The sequence below is a fragment of the Paroedura picta genome, chromosome 12 (genome assembly GCF_049243985.1).
Source record: "Paroedura picta isolate Pp20150507F chromosome 12, Ppicta_v3.0, whole genome shotgun sequence".
In the NCBI taxonomy this organism is placed as follows: Eukaryota; Metazoa; Chordata; class Lepidosauria; order Squamata; family Gekkonidae; genus Paroedura; species Paroedura picta.
The window spans coordinates 49,175,031-49,195,180 of record NC_135380.1 but is presented as its reverse complement, the minus strand read 5'-3'; the positions used below and the strand labels follow the sequence as shown (position 1 = coordinate 49,195,180).

Sequence of the window (20,150 nt, the reverse complement as noted above, 5' to 3'; positions counted from 1 at the left end):
GAGATCATTCTGTCATTTTGGGGATTGTATCCCAATACTGCTTTTCCTACTCTTTTATTGATTATGAAGGCTACTCTATTTCTTCTGTGAGATTCTTGCCCACAGTAGTATGCCTGATGGTCATCTGAATTAAATTCACCCATTCCTGTCCATTTGAGTTCCCTGATTCCTAAATTGTCGATGTTCAGTCTTGTCATCTCTTGTTTGCCTTGATTCATGGATCTGACGTTCCAGGTTCCTATGGAATAAAAATCTTTACAGCATTGGACTGTCTTTTCGCCACCAGTTCCCTCCACAACTGAGAGTCCTTTCGGCTTTGGCCCAGTTGCTTCATTCATTCTGGCGCTACTCGTACTAGCCGTCTGCTCATCCCCAGTAGCATATTGGACACCTTCCGACCTGAGGGGCTCATCTTCTGGCGTCATATCGTTTTGTCTTTTGGAACTGTCCATAGAGTTTTCATGGCAAAGATACTGGTTTGCCATTTCCTTCTCCAGTGGATCACCTTTTGTCAGAGCTCTCAGCTATGACCTGTCCATCTTGGGTAGCCCTGCATGGCATAGCTCATAGCTTCACTGAGCTACACAAGCCCCTTCACCAAAAAAATCCTGCCCACTCCCCAAAATCCTGCCCACTCCCAGCCCCACCACCAAAGCCTCCAGGTTTTTTCCAACCCCCCCCCTGAAACTTTTTGGCCATGGAGAAGGGGGGGAGGAAGAGAGGGAAAATAGGCAGCTACCCATGGAGGAGGGGGAGAGGGCGAAAGGAAGGATGGAAGAGGAACCAATACTTGTTAGCACACACGGAGGAGCACCTTATGGGGACCCTATGGGGCCTTTGGGCAGTCTTTCCTGAGGCCCCTGTTGGGCCAGGGTGGGGTGGGGGTGTTTACAAGGCCTTCCTGCCCCCCAGACTCTTAACAGGCAGCAGCATAGGCCTCAGCAGTCCCAAGAGGGGGGAACTGGTTTTTGCTGGGCCTTCCAGGTCCCTCTGGTCCTGGACGGGCAGCACCAAGGCCTGCAGAGGCCATGGCAGGCCCTTTTGGGCCATGGGCAGGTATTTCCAGGGCCTTCCCACAGACCTGGCCTCCCGCCCCTACCCCCAGGACCTCAGGCTTAGAGGCCGCAATGGGCTCTGCCTCCCTCCCAACCACCTCTCTCTTGCCTTGGCTGACCTTCTGGAGGTGGGTCATCAGAGCAGTCTGGCTTTTCTTCCAGGTGGAAGGAGAGGGAGGCGGCCAGGGTGGAACAGACTCACCATTGGCCATCCGTCAGTCAGAACAGGCTCACTATCGGGTGCCTAAGCCTACAGATGGCCAATGAAGTAGTGGCAGAATTGTCCTTTTACAACTTCAACCTTATGATGTTTAGTGATTAGTCTAAAATTTAAAATCAACAGCTAGCAGCAATTCCTATATTGAGTTCTTGAGTTCCCATCCCCGTGACTAATATCTCTGCCTCAGAGCCCTTCCTGGTTGCCTGATGCTGGAGGACAGCCATGCTCTTGGGGGAGGGGGGTTGTATTCAGAGAAGCAGTCCCTTAGATAAGCCAGTCCCAGACCATGAATGACATTAAAGATAAAAACCATCACCTTGAATCTGAATTGAAATTTCACTGGAAGCCAATGTAGCTGGCAAAGGACCAGTTGCAAAGGGGAGCACAAGGGGAGCACACATTAAGGCTTATTTCCTTCCTAGCTGTACTCTGTTGCTTTCAGCATTTTTCTCTCAGCTCAACTTATATACTACCATTCGGAGGTACAAGCGCTAGGAGGCCTGCAGGAAGGCCCAGATAAGGCCAGTTTCAGCTTTCTGGTCTTGGCAGCTCTGTTGATGTTGCTGGTTTCCCCCTTGTCTTTCTTTTTTTTCCCCTTTGGCTGTCTTTTTCTCATAACACCTGGGATGGATGACAGTTTGAAAGGTCTCAGATGTTGTCACGGGTCTCAGAACCTTGTTGACGTCCTTGTCCTGGATCTCTCATGCAGGAGTGCATCGCAGTTCCTTCTTTGGCAGAGGTTTTTAGCATTTTGTACAAACAGCCCCAGTCGGGGGGATCTCCGTGCTGCCCCAGCTGGAAGTTGGGAATCCCAGTCTGCCAGTATGAATGAGCACCTGGGTCAAGTTCATGCTGTCAGCAGGATTTGCACAAGCTTCTGGTGTCCCTGGGACTCTGGCACTGAATTCTAAACACTGTCCATAAGAATAGAATGGAGGCAGCGGGTCCAATCCTGCCCCGGCAAGTATTGTGTCACTCTCTAGACATATCTGTTTGCTTGCCAGGCCACCATGATTCTTCAGGGATCCGCCTCTATTACACGGCCTCTCTCCGCCCTCACGACGCTGGCATCATGGAACTGGGCCTGGTGTACACTCCCGTGATGGCGATCCCACCGGGCGAAAGCCACTTCTACCTGACAGGGTACTGCACTGATAAATGCACTCAGGTGGTGAGTACATCAAGACAAAGGGAAGCACCTGCAGGAGGCACTGCCAGCTCCCCACGTGAGCATGTTCTCTTTTTGGCCACTGCCTCACCATGTAGGGATCTAGGGGGGGGGTGCAGGTGGGGCTTCATGGCTCAGTCCTGGGGGGCACAGCTAAATCTGGGGAAAGGGCAGGGTCAAAACAGGGCCCAAAAATGAAAAGCTCAAAAATTAACCAAGAAAAACAGATCTTTGTTATAAAAATTAGAAATAAATTTACTGTAGTTCACTCAAGGACACCAGTTTGGCATAGTGATTAGGAGTGCGGACTTCTAATCTAGTGAGCCGGGTTCGATTCTGCACTCCCCCACATGCAGCCAGCTGGGTGACCATGGGCTCGCCATGGCACTGATAAAGCTGTTCTGACTGAGCAGTGATATCAGGGCGCTCTCAGCCTCACCCACCCCACAGGGTGTCTGTTGTGGGGAGAGTAAGGGAAGACGAATGTAAGCTACTTAGAGACTCCTTTGGGTAGAGAAAACAGCATATAAGAACCAACTCTTCTTCTTTTGTTTTGACCAAGAAGAAATATCAGGGCTCTCTCAGCCTCACCTTCCTCATAGGGTGCCGATTGTGGGGAAAGGAAAGGGAAGGTGACTGGAAGCCACTTTGAGACTCCTTTGGGTAGAGAAAAGCGGCATAGAAGAACCAACCCTCCTCCTCCACCTCCTCCTCCTTCATTTAGAAGAAAAGTATTCAGTGTACATGTTGCTAAAATCCTTCATTGAATGTATTACTTTAATTGGTGCTTTCTATAACATCAGGGTAAACTTGGGCTGAGGGTTGGAGCCCCATCTAAATTTCCTACTTCCCTTTGTGATGAGGACAGCTATTTCTGGCTGTGTGATTAGCTATACCAGCTGGACCCCAGGAATCTGTTAGGATAGAGGAAGATCCTCTGGAGCTCCTATACCTATTTCCCACAGACCATTCCAGTCCCAGTCCATCTGAACTGCAGTGAATTTTGCTACACTTAGCAAAACACTCCTGGGTGTAAACTGCACAGAGCTTTTATTCCAACCCCAGATCGATTCAGTCCCTGCCCTCTACACAGAATGCACAGTCCCTGCCCTCTACACAGTTTGGATTTGGGGCGATTTAAATTTTCCTTCTGCAGCAAGAAGGATTGATCCGGAGTGATCCTACCTTTATTGTGCGATATCTCCGTTGGGAAAGAAAGCTCCCTGGTAGAGAACCTCTGATAGGCTACACCTGGTCACGTAACACTCTTGCCTTAAAGGAGAAGCCCCTAATTTCTCTCAACTTCTGTCGGTCCTCCTCTGCCTTTTTCGATCCTCTCCCCCTCCCCTCCAAGAAAAGAAAGAGGCTCCCTGCCTGGCTCCTCTCCCCCCCCCTTCAAGAAAAGAAAGAAAGAGGCTTGCCTCCCCCTTCTGAACTACCCTAACCACGTGCAGAAGACTTTCCTGTTTCAATGGGGATTGGGGGGAGAGGAAGACCCGAGTTCAAAGCGATCTGAATTCAACAGGATTGACAATGGAATAAAGAAAGTAAGTGCAGACTCTGCCCTGGTTTCAGAACATGGTTTGGTTTTCAGATCATTTATCACCGAAAAGTCTAGGGCCAGCCTAAATCGGGAGGCCAACTCATCCGTCTCTCCTGCCAGCTTGAAGGGAAGAGCTAGGAGCATTGATGCCAGCCAGAACCAGCCGTGGTCCTGAGGAAGATATTTCAAGTGGGAGCTCTGTCGAGTTGCTACCTGTTGTGCTCAGAGGTAGCCTAAGGAGGCAGAAGCAAAGGTGGGCATTCCTTGTACTGCCTGGCAGCCAGGTGCCATTCACCTCCCCCCCCCCCCGTGAAATGAGTGTCCATCACTGGCATATATGACTCAGCGGTGTGTAACTGGCTGGATTCCACAACTGCCATTCTCCAGGAGGGGGCTGGGGGGCAACATTCTCTGCTGGTGGAACTCTTTCTCCACTGGAGAAGGGAGCTCTAGGAACCTCCCCAACAGCTATCTCAAAGGCCACGGTTCTTCTCAGTGGCTGGCTTCTTGCTCAGCAAACATTTTAGTTTCTGCCTGTTGGAAGTCGTGGGGATGGGGGCACATTAGACAGTACCAGTGTTGGAACTGAATGGGGCAGTTTGGCTCCAGGTGAACACCACTGAGCAAAAGACATTTAAACTTGAGTGATGTTCACGGCTCTGAGAATCCATCTCCAGGGAGCTACGGGGCAGGTGTAAGAAGGAAGTGAAATGTGAGGCCACCAGTGAATCTAGCCATGTGGAAATACATTTTTTTCTGTGGCAATTTATACACCATCTTTTTGATCATGCTAAAATCTTCATGGCAATGCTACGCTATTTGAAAAAAAAACTTAAGAAAACCAGAATAAATAAACAAAACAGCAGAAAAAGGGATAAGGAATGAAAGCTGCTTAAGCTGCCTGCCTTGTCCTATCCTCTCCAAAAAAAATCTGGCAATAGCCTGCCCACTGTTTCCCCTTAAACACAAACCCTTAAAGTTCATCATAAAGTTTCTCAAGTCCTAAAAAAGAAAGGGGACTATCATCTAATAGGCATTATAGAAACCTGGGCTGATTCTGCAATTATATTGTTTATTCCTTTATGGATCCTATTGAATTCAGATTGATTTGAACTCAGGTCTTCTTCTATCCCCCCCCCCCCATTGAAACAGAAAAGTGTTCTGTATGTGATTAGGGAAGCTCAGAACAGGGAGGGGAGCCAAGTACAGCAGAAGCCTCTTTCTTTTCTTGAGTGGGGGAGAGAGGGTTGGCGACAGCAGAGGAGGGGGAATAAATCCAAGAGGCAAATCTGCTGAGAGAAGTTAGGGCTTCTGGAGCTTCTGTCAAGAGAAGTTAGGACTTCCCCTTTAAGGGAAGCTTTGCAACCTGGGAACAAGGAATCCTTTGAATTGACTTTCTGGCCAATCGGGGCTTTTCTACAGCTTTGGAGGCTCAGCAGCAAGTTATTTTGAGGAAAGCAGACAGCTGCATGCTTGCTCATGCCAATTTTTCAAATATCAAGGGTTATATACACTCCAGGATATTGCAGGGGAAATGTATGGTCACTCTGGATCAATCATGCTTGGAAAATTTAAATTGCCCTAAGTCAAAATGGAAATCACTTTCAGTGTAGATGGCAGGGATTGAATTGACCTGGGATTGGAATAAAAGCTCCGTGCAGGTTCAACACTCACAACTGGAATAATAGGATTGAGAGGTACACCTTATCTCTCAATAACAAATAAAGAAGGGGGAGGACTAGCACTATATGTTAAGTATGTATATACTTGTGAAGAAATATATGTGACTGAGCATGGATGAGATGCTCCTAGACCAGATTAAAAAGTTCTCAGATGGGACCTAGTGGTCATCAGAGATTTCAATAACCCACATCTGTTGGAAAACCAGCTCTGCTAAAAATGAAAAATCCAATACATTCTTGACAACTTTATTTCCCAGAAAGTAGAAGGGGCAACCAGGGGGTCTGCTGATTAAGACTTGTTCCCAGTAATAGGGAACAACTGGCTGATGAGGTAAGAGTTGTGGGTGCATTTGGTAGTAGTGACCATCTGATTTTGGACTTTATGATCTTGGGGAAAAGTTGTATGTAGTCACCCATACAGACTGGGCTTCAGGAAAGCATATTTTAACAAACTTAAATTATTTTGAATAGAATCCCATGGTCAGAAAAACTTGAGGAGATGGAAGTCCAAGAAGGTTGGAGTTTCTCAAAAGTGAAATACTGAAGGCACAATCACAGACAGTTCTCTTGAGAAAGAAAACTGGGAAGAACCTAAAGAAACCAGGGTGGCTCCATGAACAGCTTTCAAAAGAACTGAGTAACAAAAAAAGTCTCATTTAGGAACTGGAAGGAGGATCTTATAACCAAGGAGGAATATAAAGAAATAACCAATGCTTGGACGGAGAATGTTAGAAAAGCTAAAGCTCAGTATGAGCTTAGGCTAGCAAGAAATGCTAAAAACAACAAAAAACGGTTCTTTAGTTATATTCAAAGTAAGAAAAAAAGGGGACATGGTAGAGTCCCTGGGGGAAAAGCTGTGAGACAGATAGTCCCTAACTTCCGCTACACAATTCAGACGGTTCCTGTCAGGCCAGGTTAGGCCTGCCCAGGCGTTATGGGCATAGGAGATCACACCTCTCATGGTAATCAGGTTAGAGTCCCTGATAGGCTCCAGTTAACTGAAATACATTTTACAGATGAAAGCATCTTTTCACCTGGAAATAAAAATTCGCTTTGATACACAAGCAGAGCTAGTGAATCATGGATAAACTTAGATTCAAAGCCCATTTGTGAGAATGGGTTTTGAAAGCCCCCTCCCCTGCCGCAGACGCCCATCAAACACATAGAGGCGACATTGCCCCGGGTGCAGCATTTCGGGGCCCGGTGGGAAGGCCTCCTCCCCCCCAGCGGCGGCGAGTCCTTCCCCTGAGGCCTTCTCCTGAGGCCTAGAAGCACACCCGGGGCCTCGAAGAATTGTGCTTCTAGGCCCGAGGGGAAGGCCTGCTCCCCCCCCTTCGGTGGCCTTCCCCTCGGGCCTAGAAGCACACTTCTAGGCCCTGGGGGTGTTTTAGGCCCCAGGGGAAGGCCTCCTTCTGTACTCAAGATGTCCTGCCGGTTCCCCGTCGCTCTCTGTCCTGTCAAGGGTTTGAATAAAGAAAGGGTTCTTTATTCAAAGTAAGAAAAAGAATAGGGACATGGCAGGACCATTGTGGGGACAAGAAAGTGACGTAACAGCTGATGAACAGAGGGCTGAATTGCTCAATTCCTACTTCTCAGCCTTATCTTGCAAGGGGAATATGCTCAACATGGCAACATCATTTCTTGTGATGAGGGATGGGATTTGTGGCCTAGGATCACTGTAGGGGTAGTCAATAAACACCTTGTTTCTTTAAATGAAACCAAATCTTCTGGGTCGGATGAATTGCATCCAAGAGTACTAAAAGAACTTGTAGATGCCATTTCTGAGCCTCTGTCCATTATTTTTGACAAGCCTTGGTGAACTGGTAAAGTGCCAGAAGTTTGGAGGCGGGCAAATGTTGTCCCTATTTTCAAGAAGGGGAAAAAGGAGGATCTGGGTAACTAGTGACCCATCAGTTTGACATCTATAGCTAGCAAAAGTTTAGAACAAATAATCAAAAAGTCAGTCCTTAAGCAGCTAGAGTGGATGGCTATAATTACTAAGAGTCAGCATGGCTTTTTCAAGAACAAGTCATGTCAGACTAACCTTATCTCTTTTTTTGAGAAAGTTACTACCTTGCTAAATCATTGGAATGCTGTGGATATTATATACTTTGATTTCAGTAAGGCTTTTGATAGTTTTTCACATGATATTCTTATTGGCAAGTTGGTGAAATGTGGTAAAAGGTAAAGCACCGGGTCATGTCTGACCCTTGGGGTGACGCCCTCTAGCGTTTTCATGGCAGACTCAACACGGGGTGGTTTGCCAGTGCCTTCCCCAGTCATGACCGTTTACCCCCCAGCAGCAAGCTGGGTACTCATTTTACCGTCCTCGGAAGGATGGAAGGCTGAGTCAACCTTGAGCCGGCTGCTGGGATCGAACTCCCAGCCTCATGGGCAGAGCTTTCAGACTGCACATCTGCTGCCTTACCACTCTCCGCCACAAGAGGCTCATAAAAATGTGGTATGGATCCTATTTCTGTTAGGTGGATTGAGAACTGGTTGATAGATCTCACCCAAAGGGTGCTTGTAAGTGGTTCGTCATCTTCTTGGAGTGGCAAGTGGAGTGCCTCAGGGATCTGTCCTGGGTCCTGTATTGTTCAACATATTCATAGATGGTTGGGATGAAAGAATAGAGGGGGTGCTTATCAAATTTGCAGGTGATACTAAATCGAGAAGGGTAGTAACAGAAGACAGAATCAGGATGATCTTGAGAGGCTAGAAAACTGGGCTAAAATGAATAAAATGCATTTTAATAATGAAAAATCCCCCCTCCCACAGGTGCCATCCTGGACGCTCTTCCAGATCCTCGCCGGGCTGTCTGGCCTTGGGTGTCAGACAGCCCTCCCTTCCTGTTAACATAGTCCAGAGAAATAGTTGTAACAACACAGCACAGCAGGACTGGATAAAGCAGGGCAGGGACAAATGGTTCAGGGTTATAAAAGGTTCTTCAAACAACACACATCAAACCAAAATGGAGTCTCTCAGGCCAATCACAAATCATGGCAGAGATCAGAGGGACTGCTCTTGACAGTAGGAAAAATCAAATGCATCACTATAGGATGGGTGAGACTTGTCTTGGCAGTAGTACACGTAAAAAGGATCTTGGGGTCTTAGTAGACCATAAACGGTGTGACTCTGTAGCTCAATGGTTTTCAGCCTGGGGGGTCGGGACCCCTTTGGGGCTGGAACAACCCTTTCACAGCTTGGCTGAGGGGGTGCCATCCACATAACAACTTTGCAGGGTAGATTGAGAGAGTGTTCATCTGTCCAGAGTGGCAGAAAAGAGCAAGATTGGCATGGTGAAGCAAGAGGCAGAACTGAACTGAGAAACCCTGGAAAAATACCAATTTATATACTATCATGAACACTGGATCTTCACGTCATTGGTCAGTTTCGGTTTAATTTCTGTGAAAGAACACGTGCAAAATGTTATGGTTGGGGGTCACCACAACACGAGGAACGGTATGTCAACATTACTAAGGTTTAGAACCACTGCTGTACAATGGTACAGCATACAAGATGGTACAGCATACAGCAAAAAGGCATACAGGATTTGGGGCTTTATTTTTATAGTGTCCAGATCAGATCACTTTATTCTGCTCTCGTTAGACCTCACTTGGCATACTGTGTTCAGTTTTGGGCACCACAACTGAAGAAAGATGTAGAGAAACTGGAGCATTTCCAGAGCGTTTCCACATGGTGAGGCTTTTGGAGACCAAGTTGTATGAGGAAAGATTGAGGGAGCTTGGTCTGTTTAGCCTGGAGTGAAGGTGACTAAGACATGATATGATAACCGTCTTCAAATACTTGAAGGGCTGTCATAGAGAAGATGGGGCAGAGTTGTTTTCTGTTCCCCCAGAGGGTTGGACCAGAACCAATGGGTTGAAATTAATTCAAAAGAACTTTCAGCTAAACACCTGGAAGAAATTCCCGATGGTTAGAATGGCCTGCAAGATTTGAAGCCTGATGAAAGCTTGTACACTGTTTAGGGTTCAGTTTTTTTCAGATGATGCCAACCAGACATCATACAATTGCAGGAAGTAAATGTTTTGACTACATCTGGGTCTCTGCCCACTTTTGAGTTGAGTTGAACACCCGCTCTAGGCCTAGAAGCCCATCTTCTGTGCCAGAAGGAAAGCCGCAGGCAGCAGGCACAGACAGGAGGGGGCTCACAATCACTTGCTGGCTGTTTTGTCACACACACAGACACCCCCGACAGCCACATGCAACTAGCATTCCTGTTTTAAGGAAGGTTATGTTTTTGCCATCTGTCGGGTTCTTTTATAATTGTGTATATTGGGGGTTTTAATGGGTATTTTACTGGGTTTTATTGTATGGATTGCTGTTGTGACTGGTTTCCGAGAGCCGGTTTCCGAGAGCAGCGGGCTATAAATCCAATAAACAAACAAACAAACAAATAAATAAATGACGCTGTTTCCCCCCAATTGCCAATGGTGACATTGTCCTCCACAGACTCGCAGCCCCTTTGAGAGTTCTTCTAAGCCAGTGACTGTCTCTCCACCCCATAGCTGGGTGTTCCATAAGTGAAAGGGAAAACCCGCAAGCCTCCCTAATTGTTTGTGGAAATCAGTCAGTTCCCCACTATCTTCCTTTTTTCCATCCTAGAGATACCAGGATTCCCTGCAAGCGATTAGCGAATTACTAGCATTTAATAAAGCAACACATAAAAATGCAGACTTTTAGGTTCTTCCCACTGATTGTTTGGCTGTTGCCAATGAGTTTGTAAGGGTGTGTTTTGGGGGAATGACCCCAAGTGGTGACTGCTGGTGATTGCATTCATCCCGTTTGCCGGCCCCACTAGGCTTTGCCTCCCACTGGGATTCATGTCTTCGCCTCCCAACTGCACACCCACCTGACGGGCAGGAGCGTGGTGACAGTGCTTTCCCGTGAAGGGAGGGAAGAAGAGATTGTGAATGCGGACCGACACTACAGCCCCCACTTCCAGGTAGGTGGCCCTTGGGCCCGGGGGTTGCCTATCCTTCAAGCTCTTAAATTGCCTTTGGGTGGAGGCTCTGGTTTTGTGGGAGTAGGCTGCATATGACCTAACCCTCCCTGCAGGTGCCTTTTTGAGCTATTGCAAGAAACATGAGATAACATACAAACCTAACAGTGTAACTTCACCTTTCACCCTAACCCTAACCCTAACCCTTTCCTGGGAAGTACTCTGTGGGTGGAGGAGTCCCCAGCCTGGCCAGAAGAGCTTCCTTGCCCCGTGCTGGTGGTGCAGACCTTGCAGAAGACCCTTGACTGGGGACTTTATGGCTGGTGGCAGGTTTGCGGGGGAGAGGCGTTTAAAAGGGTGGCTGGAATCATTACAGCCTGACCCTGCCCCCCCCCCAGGAGGAAGGAGAAAAACAATAAATATTGTCATCACACAGCACAGACTCTTTAGCAGACTTTTCTTGACAGCCCTGGAAGGCTTTCCCAAATGGGTGGGAGTTAATTAATTTTATATATATATTTCAAATTTGTTAAATATCAGATCTTATGACCATATAGGATCTTGTCAACCTGCCCACCCCCTCCTAAAATGGCCAGTGATGGGCCTTGAGGGGATGTGGGAGAGGGTCCCTGGGTGAGCAGGTACACAGCTGTGCTTCCCAATCATATTCTGGACAATCACACCACTTTCTTGAAGCCTGAAAAATGTTTCAGGGGTTTCTCAGTGGTAAAAAAGTGATCCTCAGAATGAAATGGGGGCATTCTTGACTCTCGGTTGCATCAGGATAGTCACACACACACACACACACACACACACACACACACACACACACACACACCCTTCATCAGCCAACACTTCAGTTGATTGATATATTGATTAAAACTCATGCTTCTCATTCTGTGCCAAGGTGTGCCTCTCTATAAGGTCGTGGCTGGTCAGGAAAGCAAATTTAGGATTATGCAGTTCTTCACAGAGCCTACCCTATACAGAACTCCAAAAATCATGCCATTGTTTCATGATGATTTTCTTTCCTAAGGTAAGGTTCCTAGCAATCGGGACTGTAGAGGAACACTGGAAAACAGACAGCAAACATTTTAGGATATGTGCCCTGCAGAGAACACCTCCCCCCCCCCTTTTATGCCTCTTCTGCACACCCACTGATTGGCCTTCTGGCTTTTTTTTTATTTTAGGAGATCCGCATGTTAAGAAAGATCGTGACCGTTTTGCCGGTAAGAGCTCCATTCACATCTGTGGGGTGTTCTGTTTAAGGTGTCAGAGTGATTCACTGATGAAGACTTTGCTTTTCTTACTTGATAAATCCGTCTTGTAGAGAGATCTGGAGTCATGAGAATAAATATGAATTGTTGCTGTCTTTTGCCCAAAGAAGGAAACCAGACATTCAATAAGGGGCCAGAAGTTGGGGTGAATCCTTGGTTGGCAGGAGCTGTGCTCTAGGCCCTGCACTGCATAGGAGAAGGAGACCCGGGGAGCTTATAGACTTCATGGCCTCCTGGAAACACACCGGTGGAAGTGGAGCCAAGCCCTTGCAGCTAGCGTTGCCAGCCTCCAGGTGATTTCCAGATGACAGAGATCAGCCCCCCAGAGAAAATGGCTACTTTGGCGAGGGGGGAGGGGGGAGAGGATGGCATTATACACTGCTAAACTCCATTCTCTCCCAAACCCCTCAGCCCCCCAAATCTCCAGAAATTTTCCAATCTGGAGTTGGCAAGCCTAATTGCAGGGAAGCTCCGCCTGCTTCCCCAGTGGGTACCAAAGCCTTTGGTATGCAATTTAATTTCCAAAAGGAGATGAATTATCTTTAAAAAAAGATCCATTTAGATCGATCACCGGAGGCCTTTGAGCTGTTTGTGACTGTTTTTCAGAGGCCTTGGCACAACAACATACAGCAAAGCCCAAGCTGGAAACTAGAAAACATGTAAGGAGCTAAAACATTAAAAAAAAAAAGAATTTATAAAAGCCTAAACAAAATGAGGTGGTCTTTCTCAAGAACAGGCAGAATGCACCTGCTTTTCTTGGACCATTTTGTTTCTCTTAAGTTTATCCCTTCAGATGTTTAGTTCCTTGCTTAAGTCTGCACCTCCATGGGCTCACCGGCCGAAAGCTGCAGTTAGAAGTCCCAGACCAGGCAGCCCAGGAGCCTGGGAGTGGCTCTGGCCTGAGGTTGACATGCGCTGGGCCATCAAAGCACTGCTTGGCAAATGGTCCAGTCCCAAAGATGAGAAAGGGCAGCGCAGTCTTTTGGGCCTGTCAAGCGTCATCGTCTAGACCTGTGTGGCATATTTTCCCAGGGGGAACTTGGGAGCCTGATAAGGGAAGGGCATCCCGGTGGCCCCCCCTCTCCCCCGGGCTTCCCACCCACTCCCTGCCTGGCTTGCCCTTCACGCTCCGTAATAGATCAGCATAAAGAAAACATTTTGATTAAAATACAAACAGGTCTAAAACAAAAGAAAATGGAAGTGCTAAAAAGGCTATTAAAAACAACAGCAAAGGGGCAGTGAAAACATGTCAGCATTTTGGACAAGGAAACCCTGAGGTGATGATCAGTGCCGTCCCAGGAGGGATGCTGATCCACAGAGGCCCAGGACTGCACTGCAAAGCCACTGACGCACCAAGGCCACTCTCCATTGCTGTCGTGAATGCACACGCATTTGCACTAGCAACAAGTATCCAGCATGGCAGCTTCCTCTGCACTTTCACTGACTCAGATCTGCATGGACAACACAAAACACAATGGCATCCACTGGAGGTATGTTGGAGAATCACTGCTGAACAGTCTTCAAGGGTAGTCCCACATGCAGGTAAATGTGGAGTGCAACTTCATCCAGAACAGGTTGACCCAGAAATATTGCTTGGCCTTATAATCCACAAAGAACCTTATCCGGCCTTGTAGTTTCCCTGCAGCTTCCACAGTTGGCTCCTTCTGTTGATGGGGAAAGGTGGCCTTAGCACGGCCTGCAGCAAAATCTTCTCCAGCCTTCAGCCTTCAGCCTCTCGTCTGGGCACTTGTCCTCTTTCGGCCCTGTAGGATTCAGCCGGGCTGCCAGATAGCATCTCAGCACATCTTTCATATTTCTATCAACAGGGTGACATGCTCAGGACCACATGTGCTTACAACACCGAGGACAGAACTCAAGCAACTGTGGTAATTATGTCTGCCTGTGTTCAAATACACTTGGGATCCTCTGGAGGAATCAGCTGAAGGCTAGAAGCTGACTGGGGCCCCAAATTCTCCATTGAAAAGATTGATCTCCAGGCTATGCAAAATATTCAACAAATATTTGAAGATGCAACATTTATCTGCTGTGCACTTTTGATGTCTTTTGGTAATAGATTTCAGTGTTAGTTGTATGTTGAGTATCTCACAGGTCCAATAGATCAGTGGTCCCCAGCCACCGGGCTGCAGCCCAGTGACGGGCCGCAAAGGCCCCGTCACCGGGCCGCGACTCCCTCTCCTCCCCCCCAGTGAGAAACTTCCTAGGCTGCAAGCAAATCGGCTGCCAAAGCGGCCGATTAGCTTGCGGCCCGGCAAGCTTCTTTTTGCGGGAGGGGGGGAGAGGGAAGCACAACCGCTGGGGCAAACGCGCATGCACGGCAGGCTTGCGCATGCGTGTTTGCGCCATGCACGGCCGCAAATGCACATGCGCAGCAGTTCCTTTGGGTTTATATATCGCTTTCCTGGTGCAGGGCTTGAATGCCTCTGCACCAGTTGCCTGATTGGGTGCAATTGTCTGTGTGTATTGAATGGATGGCAAGGGTAGGATCTGGTCACACCACGAGGGGGCTTTTGGCAGGGGGAGCTGAGGCCGTGGGCACCATTTGTAAACAACAGACCTTAGCGTTGGCGCTGGAACCTGCATGACTCTTTAGGCTCCTCTCTTCTCTGACCCCCAGGGTGGCTTTGGGATCATGGAAGAGATGTGTGTGAATTACATCCACTACTACCCGCAGATGGAGCTGGAGCTCTGCAAGAGTGCCGTCGACTTGGGCTTCCTCCATCGGTATTTTAATCTCGTGAACAGGTGAGGCCCTGCAGGTCCAGAGCCAAGGGCATCTTCAGGCCCATTGGGAGAGGGGGGGGGATCATTTTCTGTTATTTTGACTCATTCAGAAGCACATTTAAAGAATTCTTTTATATTCAACAAAATGGGTTATAAATGCAGAAATGTACCACATTCAAACTATTACATAAAAACAGTCCTCAAAGAGGGTGTTACTAATCCAGTTGTGCTCGCTTTGGCAGCACATATACTAAAGTTGGAATGATACAGAGAAGATTAGAATGGCCCCTGAATAAGGATGACACGCAATCCTGTTCAGCGTGTCCAGAGGAGGGCAACGAAGATGGTGAGGGTTTGGAGACCAAGACATATGAAGAAAGGTTGGGGGAGCTTGGTCTGTTTAGCTTGGGGAGAAGACGACTAACAGGTGATATGATAACCATCTTCAAATACTTAAGGGGTTGTCATAGAGAAGAGGGAGCAGAGTTGTTTTCTGTTACCCCAGAGGGTTGGACCAGAACCAATGGGTTGAAATACATTCAAAAGAATTTTCAGCTAAACACCCGGAAGAAGTTCCTGATGGCTAGAATGGTTACTCAGTGGAACAGACTTCCTTGGGATTCTCCTTCTTTGGAAATTTTTAAGCAGAGGCTAGATAGTCATTTCACAGAAATGCTGATTTTATGAGGCAGATGGTGAGTAGGTGGGCAGGAAGGGATGTGCCAGTGTTTGTTTCTTGTGGCCCTTCCTTGCGTGCCCAGGGAATTGCTGACCGCCATTGTGGAATCGGAGGTGAATTTCCTCCAAGCCAGGCTGGTTTCTGTTGGGTTTTTTTTGGGGGGGAGGATAATTTTGGCATTAAATTGGGGTCACTGTGGGTGGGCAGGTAGTTGTGAGTTCCTGCATTGTGCAGGGGTTGGACTAGATGACCCTTGAGGTCCCTTCCAACTCTATGATTTTATGAGTAGAAGCCAACAAATAAGAACAGCTATTTACTGGACAGGGTTTTCATATATCGTTAAAAGTTCTTCTTAAAAATCATTATTATAATCTAGCAGTCTCCTCAAGGACTGGATACATGCTGCCTTCCAAAGAACAAGAGCTGTTTTTTACACCACACCTTTTTTCTACCCGAGGAAGTCTCAAAGCAGCTTATAATTGTCTTCCTCTCCCCACAACAGACACCCCGTAAAGTTGGTGAGGCTTAGAGAGCTCTGAGAGAATTGGGTGCCTGTGGAGGAGTGGGGAATCAAACCCAACTATCACAATTAGGGGCCACCACACTTAACCACGACACCACACTAGCTCTCAGGAAGAAGAGCCCTTTCCCCCCTGCTTTTCACTACCTGAAGGGACTGTCATAGCAGCTTAGAAACACCTTTCTCCTTCCTCCCCCCACACTCCAGGTGGGACTGAGAGAGCTCTGAGAGGACTGTTTATATATATTTGTTAAACATTTGTTAAACATTTGTTAAACAGATAACCATTAAACATTTACATAAACAGGTACAATGCTATGGAATGAAAGTAATCAGTTCAATCTTATAGGAACAATGTGAGAATAAATTAACAGACAACATAATGAAAATGGTTAACAGGTCCCAAAGATAAATTTATATTTGAGGAAGTGTATGTGCACATGAAAGCTCATACCTTGATGTGTTGGTCTTAAAGGTGCCACTGGACTCTAAATTTGTTCTGCTTCTTCAGACCAGCACAGCTATCCACTTGAAGATTACTATAAATGGTCATGTCAACCCACCCACCCCTCCCAAAATGGCCAGTGATGGGCCTGGAGCAGGTGGGAAGGTTGCTTCCCAACCATATTCTGTACCATCGTGCCTCTTCTGGGGTTTCTTGAAGCTTTAACAGTATTTCAGGGATTTCTCAGTGGTAAAAAAGCAGAGAAAGGCTAGTCCAGAGGGTTCACAGAATCACAGAGTTCTCTTGCAAATGAGAATATTGGCAAAAATCTGTCTTGATTATGCTGAGCCCCTAAAGGTCAAGGCAGGAGAACCAGGTCTGACTGAGAAGGAGATGCTCCCTTTCTTTATTCTGTTGGGATTGCTATGATAAGCCAATGACAGCCATGCTCTACTGTACTGAACAATTTTACTGCATATTTGATCTTGTGAGGAGCTATGGCCTAGTGCAATAACATCTGACTTGACAATAGATTCAAATGGGTAGCCGTGTTGGTCTGAAGTAGCACAATAGAATCAGAGTCCAGGAGCACCTTTAAGTTAAGATTTATTCAAGGCGTGAGCTTTCGAGTGCAAGCACCCTTCATCAGACTATGATCTTCTTACATGACAGGGAATACATAGCAAAAATCAGTTCAGTTACATCTGTGTCACAACCAAATACAGCCAATGATAATCCTTTGTCAAAACAGCCAGTTTTATTGCGCTGAATTCCAGGGGATTGGCTGTTTTGACAAAGGATTATCATTTGTTGGTCATAAAGGTGCTGCTGGACTGTGAGTGGACAATGACAGCCATGCTGGTGTTGTAGTAGGTTGTCTGTGCTTCATCTGTGCAAGGGGAATGTTGGATTGGGAATCTGGGCTGGATGTAGGTCACATTTCCTATTGGGCACTTCCATAGCAAGACATTTCTCCTTCTTGTAGGTTTAATGATGAAGAAGTCTGCACATGCCCAGACACCTCTGTCACACAGCAGTTTTCTTCAGTCCCTTGGAATTCTTTCAACAAAGGTGTCCTGAAGTCCCTCTATGACTTTGCTCCAATTTCTGTGCATTGCAACAAGTCCTCAGCTGTCCGATTTCCGGTATGTATGGTAAGCAGAGAAAATGAGCAGACCATGTGCTTTGTTTAGGCTTGGCTAAATGCAAGATCCCAGAACCCCAGGCCCTCCATTCCAGTAGCTGAAATACCCTTTCACCATTGCATTTTCATATACTAGCCTTGTGTTTCTCAGTCCCAGATCCTTGAAAGCAGATTTGAGGAAGTAGTGGATCCTCCAGGGGCTTAATTGTGCATCATAAACCCCTACAGCAGAATGTATAGATCTGTATTAGTGTTGCTCATTACACGAGCAAGTAACAGTGCATCAGGCAACCAGTTAAAAAGTGCAAACATCCCGTTCACTCAATCTCACCCCATTCCCCTCCCTTCTACATTGCATGTCTCTCTTGTCTTGTGCATGTGCAGGTCCCATGATGTCTAGCATAGCTTTCTTTCCTGGTTAAAGGGAATCCTTCTTTCCTGTTTCACCATCAGAAAAGCTGGTTCGATCCAACCCTAGGTGTGAATTACTATTATTATTATTATATTTGGATTTCTATCCTGCCACTCCCAATGGCTCAGGTTACAACATATATAAAAACCCCAATAAAAATCTCATAAAACCAGTTACTCCCTAGTTTCAAAAAACAATCCACAGATGTCCAAAATGTCATAGAATCATAGAATCATAGAGTTGGAAGGGGCCATACAGGCCATCTAGTCCAACCCCCTGTTCAACGCAGGATCAGCCCAAAGCATCCTAAAGCAGGGGTCCTCAACCCCCGGTCCGTAGCCCGGTACCGGGCCGCAAAGGCCATGGTACCGGGCCGCCAACGGCTGCGCCTTCCTCCCCCCCCGCAGCGAGAGGGGGGGAAGAAACAGGCACGGCAGCCGGCACGCCAGTGACGCAAACGCGCACGCACGGAACTGCCGCGCATGCGTGTTTGTGCCCCCTGCTGGCGAAAACGTGCACGTGCGGTAGCTCTGCGCATGGGCGTTAGTGCCACCTAGTGGCGAAAACGCGCATGTGCGACTGCGCGTGCGCGTTTGCGAGCGGCGGCGGTGGCTGGGCTGCCGGCTCTCTCCAACCCTCGGAGGCGGTTCCGACTACTAGAACGTTGGGGACCGCTGTCCTAAAGCATCCAAGAAAAGTCTGTATCCAACCTTTGCTTGAAGACTGCCAGTGAGGGGGAGCTCACCACCTCCTTAGGCAGCCTATTCCACTGCTGAACTACTTGGACTGTGAAAATTTTTTTCCTGATATCTGGCCTATATTGTTGTAGTTTAAACCCATTACTGCGTGTCCTTTCCTCTGCAGCCAATGGGAACAACATCCTGCCCTCCTCCAAATGACAACCTTTCAAATACTTTGTTGTTATGTGCGAAGTCGTGTCCGACCCATCGCAACCCCATGGACAATGATCCTCCAGGCCTTCCTGTCCTCTACCATTCCCCGGAGTCCATTTAAGTTTGCACCTACTGCTTCAGTGACTCCATCCAGCCACCTCATTCTCTGTCGTCCCCTTCTTCTTTTGCCCTCGATCGCTCCCAGCATTAGGCTCTTCTCCAGGAAGGCCTTCCTTCTCATGAGGTGGCCAAAGTATTTGAGTTTCATCTTCAGGATCTGGCCTTCTAAAGAGCAGTCAGGGCTGATCTCCTCTAGGACTGACTGGTTTGTTCGCCTTGCAGTCCAAGGGACTCGCAAGAGTCTTCTCCAGCACCAGAGTTCAAAAGCCTCAATTCTTTGACGCTCGGCCTTCCTTATGGTCCAACTTTCGCAGCCATACATTGCAACTGGGAATACCATAGCCTTGGCTAAACGCACTTTTGTTGGCAGGGTGATGTCTCTGCTTTTTAGAATGCTGTCTAAATTTGCCATAGCTTTCCTCCCCAGAAGCAAGCGTCTTTTAATTTCTTTGCTGCAGTCCCCATCTGCAGTGATCTTGGAGCCCAGGAAAATAAAATCTGTCACTATCTCCATTTCTTCCCCATCTATTTGCCATGAATTGAGAGGGCCGGATGCCATGATCTTTGTTTTCTTGATGTTGAGTTTCAAGCCAACTTTTGCACTCTCCTCCTTCACCCGCATCAACAGGCTCTTTAGTTCCTCTTCACTTTCTGCCATTAGAGTGGTATCATCTGCATATCTGAGGTTGTTGATATTTCTCCCTGCAATCTTGATCCCAATTTGTGACTCCTCTAATCCCGCATTTCTCATGATGTGCTCTGCATACAAGTTAAATAGGCAAGGCGACAGTATACAGCCTTGCCGAACTCCTTTCTCAATTTTGAACCAGTCAGTGATTCCATGTTCAGTTCTCACTGTTGCTTCTTGACCTGCATATAAATTCCTCAAGAGACAAATAAGATGCTCTAGTATTCCCATCTCTTTAAGAACTTTCCACAATTTGTTGTGCTCCACACAATCAAAGGCTTTAGCATAGTCAATGAAGCAGAAGTAGACGTTCTTCTGGTACTCCCTAGCTTTCTCCATGATCCAGCGTATGTTGGCAATTTGATCTCTAGTTCCTCTGCCTCTTTGAAATCCTGCCTGTACTTCTGGAAGTTCTCGGTCCACATATTGCTGGAGCCTAGCTTGTAGGATTTTGAGCATAACTTTGCTAGCATGAGAAATTAGTGCAATGGTACAGTAGTTTGAACATTCTTTGGCATTGCCCTTCTTTGGGATTGGAATGTAAACTGACCTTTTCCAATCCTGTGGCCATTGTTGAGTTTTCCAAATTTGCTGGCATA

General features: G+C 47.2%; 1 protein-coding gene and 1 non-coding gene across 2 annotated transcripts in view; both read left to right on the top strand.

Annotated features, from left to right (window-relative positions):
- DBH (dopamine beta-hydroxylase) overlaps positions 1 to 20,150 on the top strand; it is a 90,667-nt gene that overhangs the window by 60,505 nt on the left and 10,012 nt on the right. Inside the window, exons 6-11 of the mRNA XM_077306099.1 lie at positions 2,280 to 2,446; positions 10,491 to 10,634; positions 11,822 to 11,860; positions 13,735 to 13,794; positions 14,544 to 14,671; positions 17,280 to 17,439. Of these exons, the coding sequence (XP_077162214.1) occupies positions 2,280 to 2,446; positions 10,491 to 10,634; positions 11,822 to 11,860; positions 13,735 to 13,794; positions 14,544 to 14,671; positions 17,280 to 17,439 (698 nt within the window). The remainder of the gene's footprint in view (positions 1 to 2,279; positions 2,447 to 10,490; positions 10,635 to 11,821; positions 11,861 to 13,734; positions 13,795 to 14,543; positions 14,672 to 17,279; positions 17,440 to 20,150) is intronic.
- Positions 14,877 to 14,983, top strand: LOC143822251 (U6 spliceosomal RNA). The gene has a single exon (XR_013226106.1). It is a non-coding gene; the product is annotated as a U6 spliceosomal RNA (small nuclear RNA).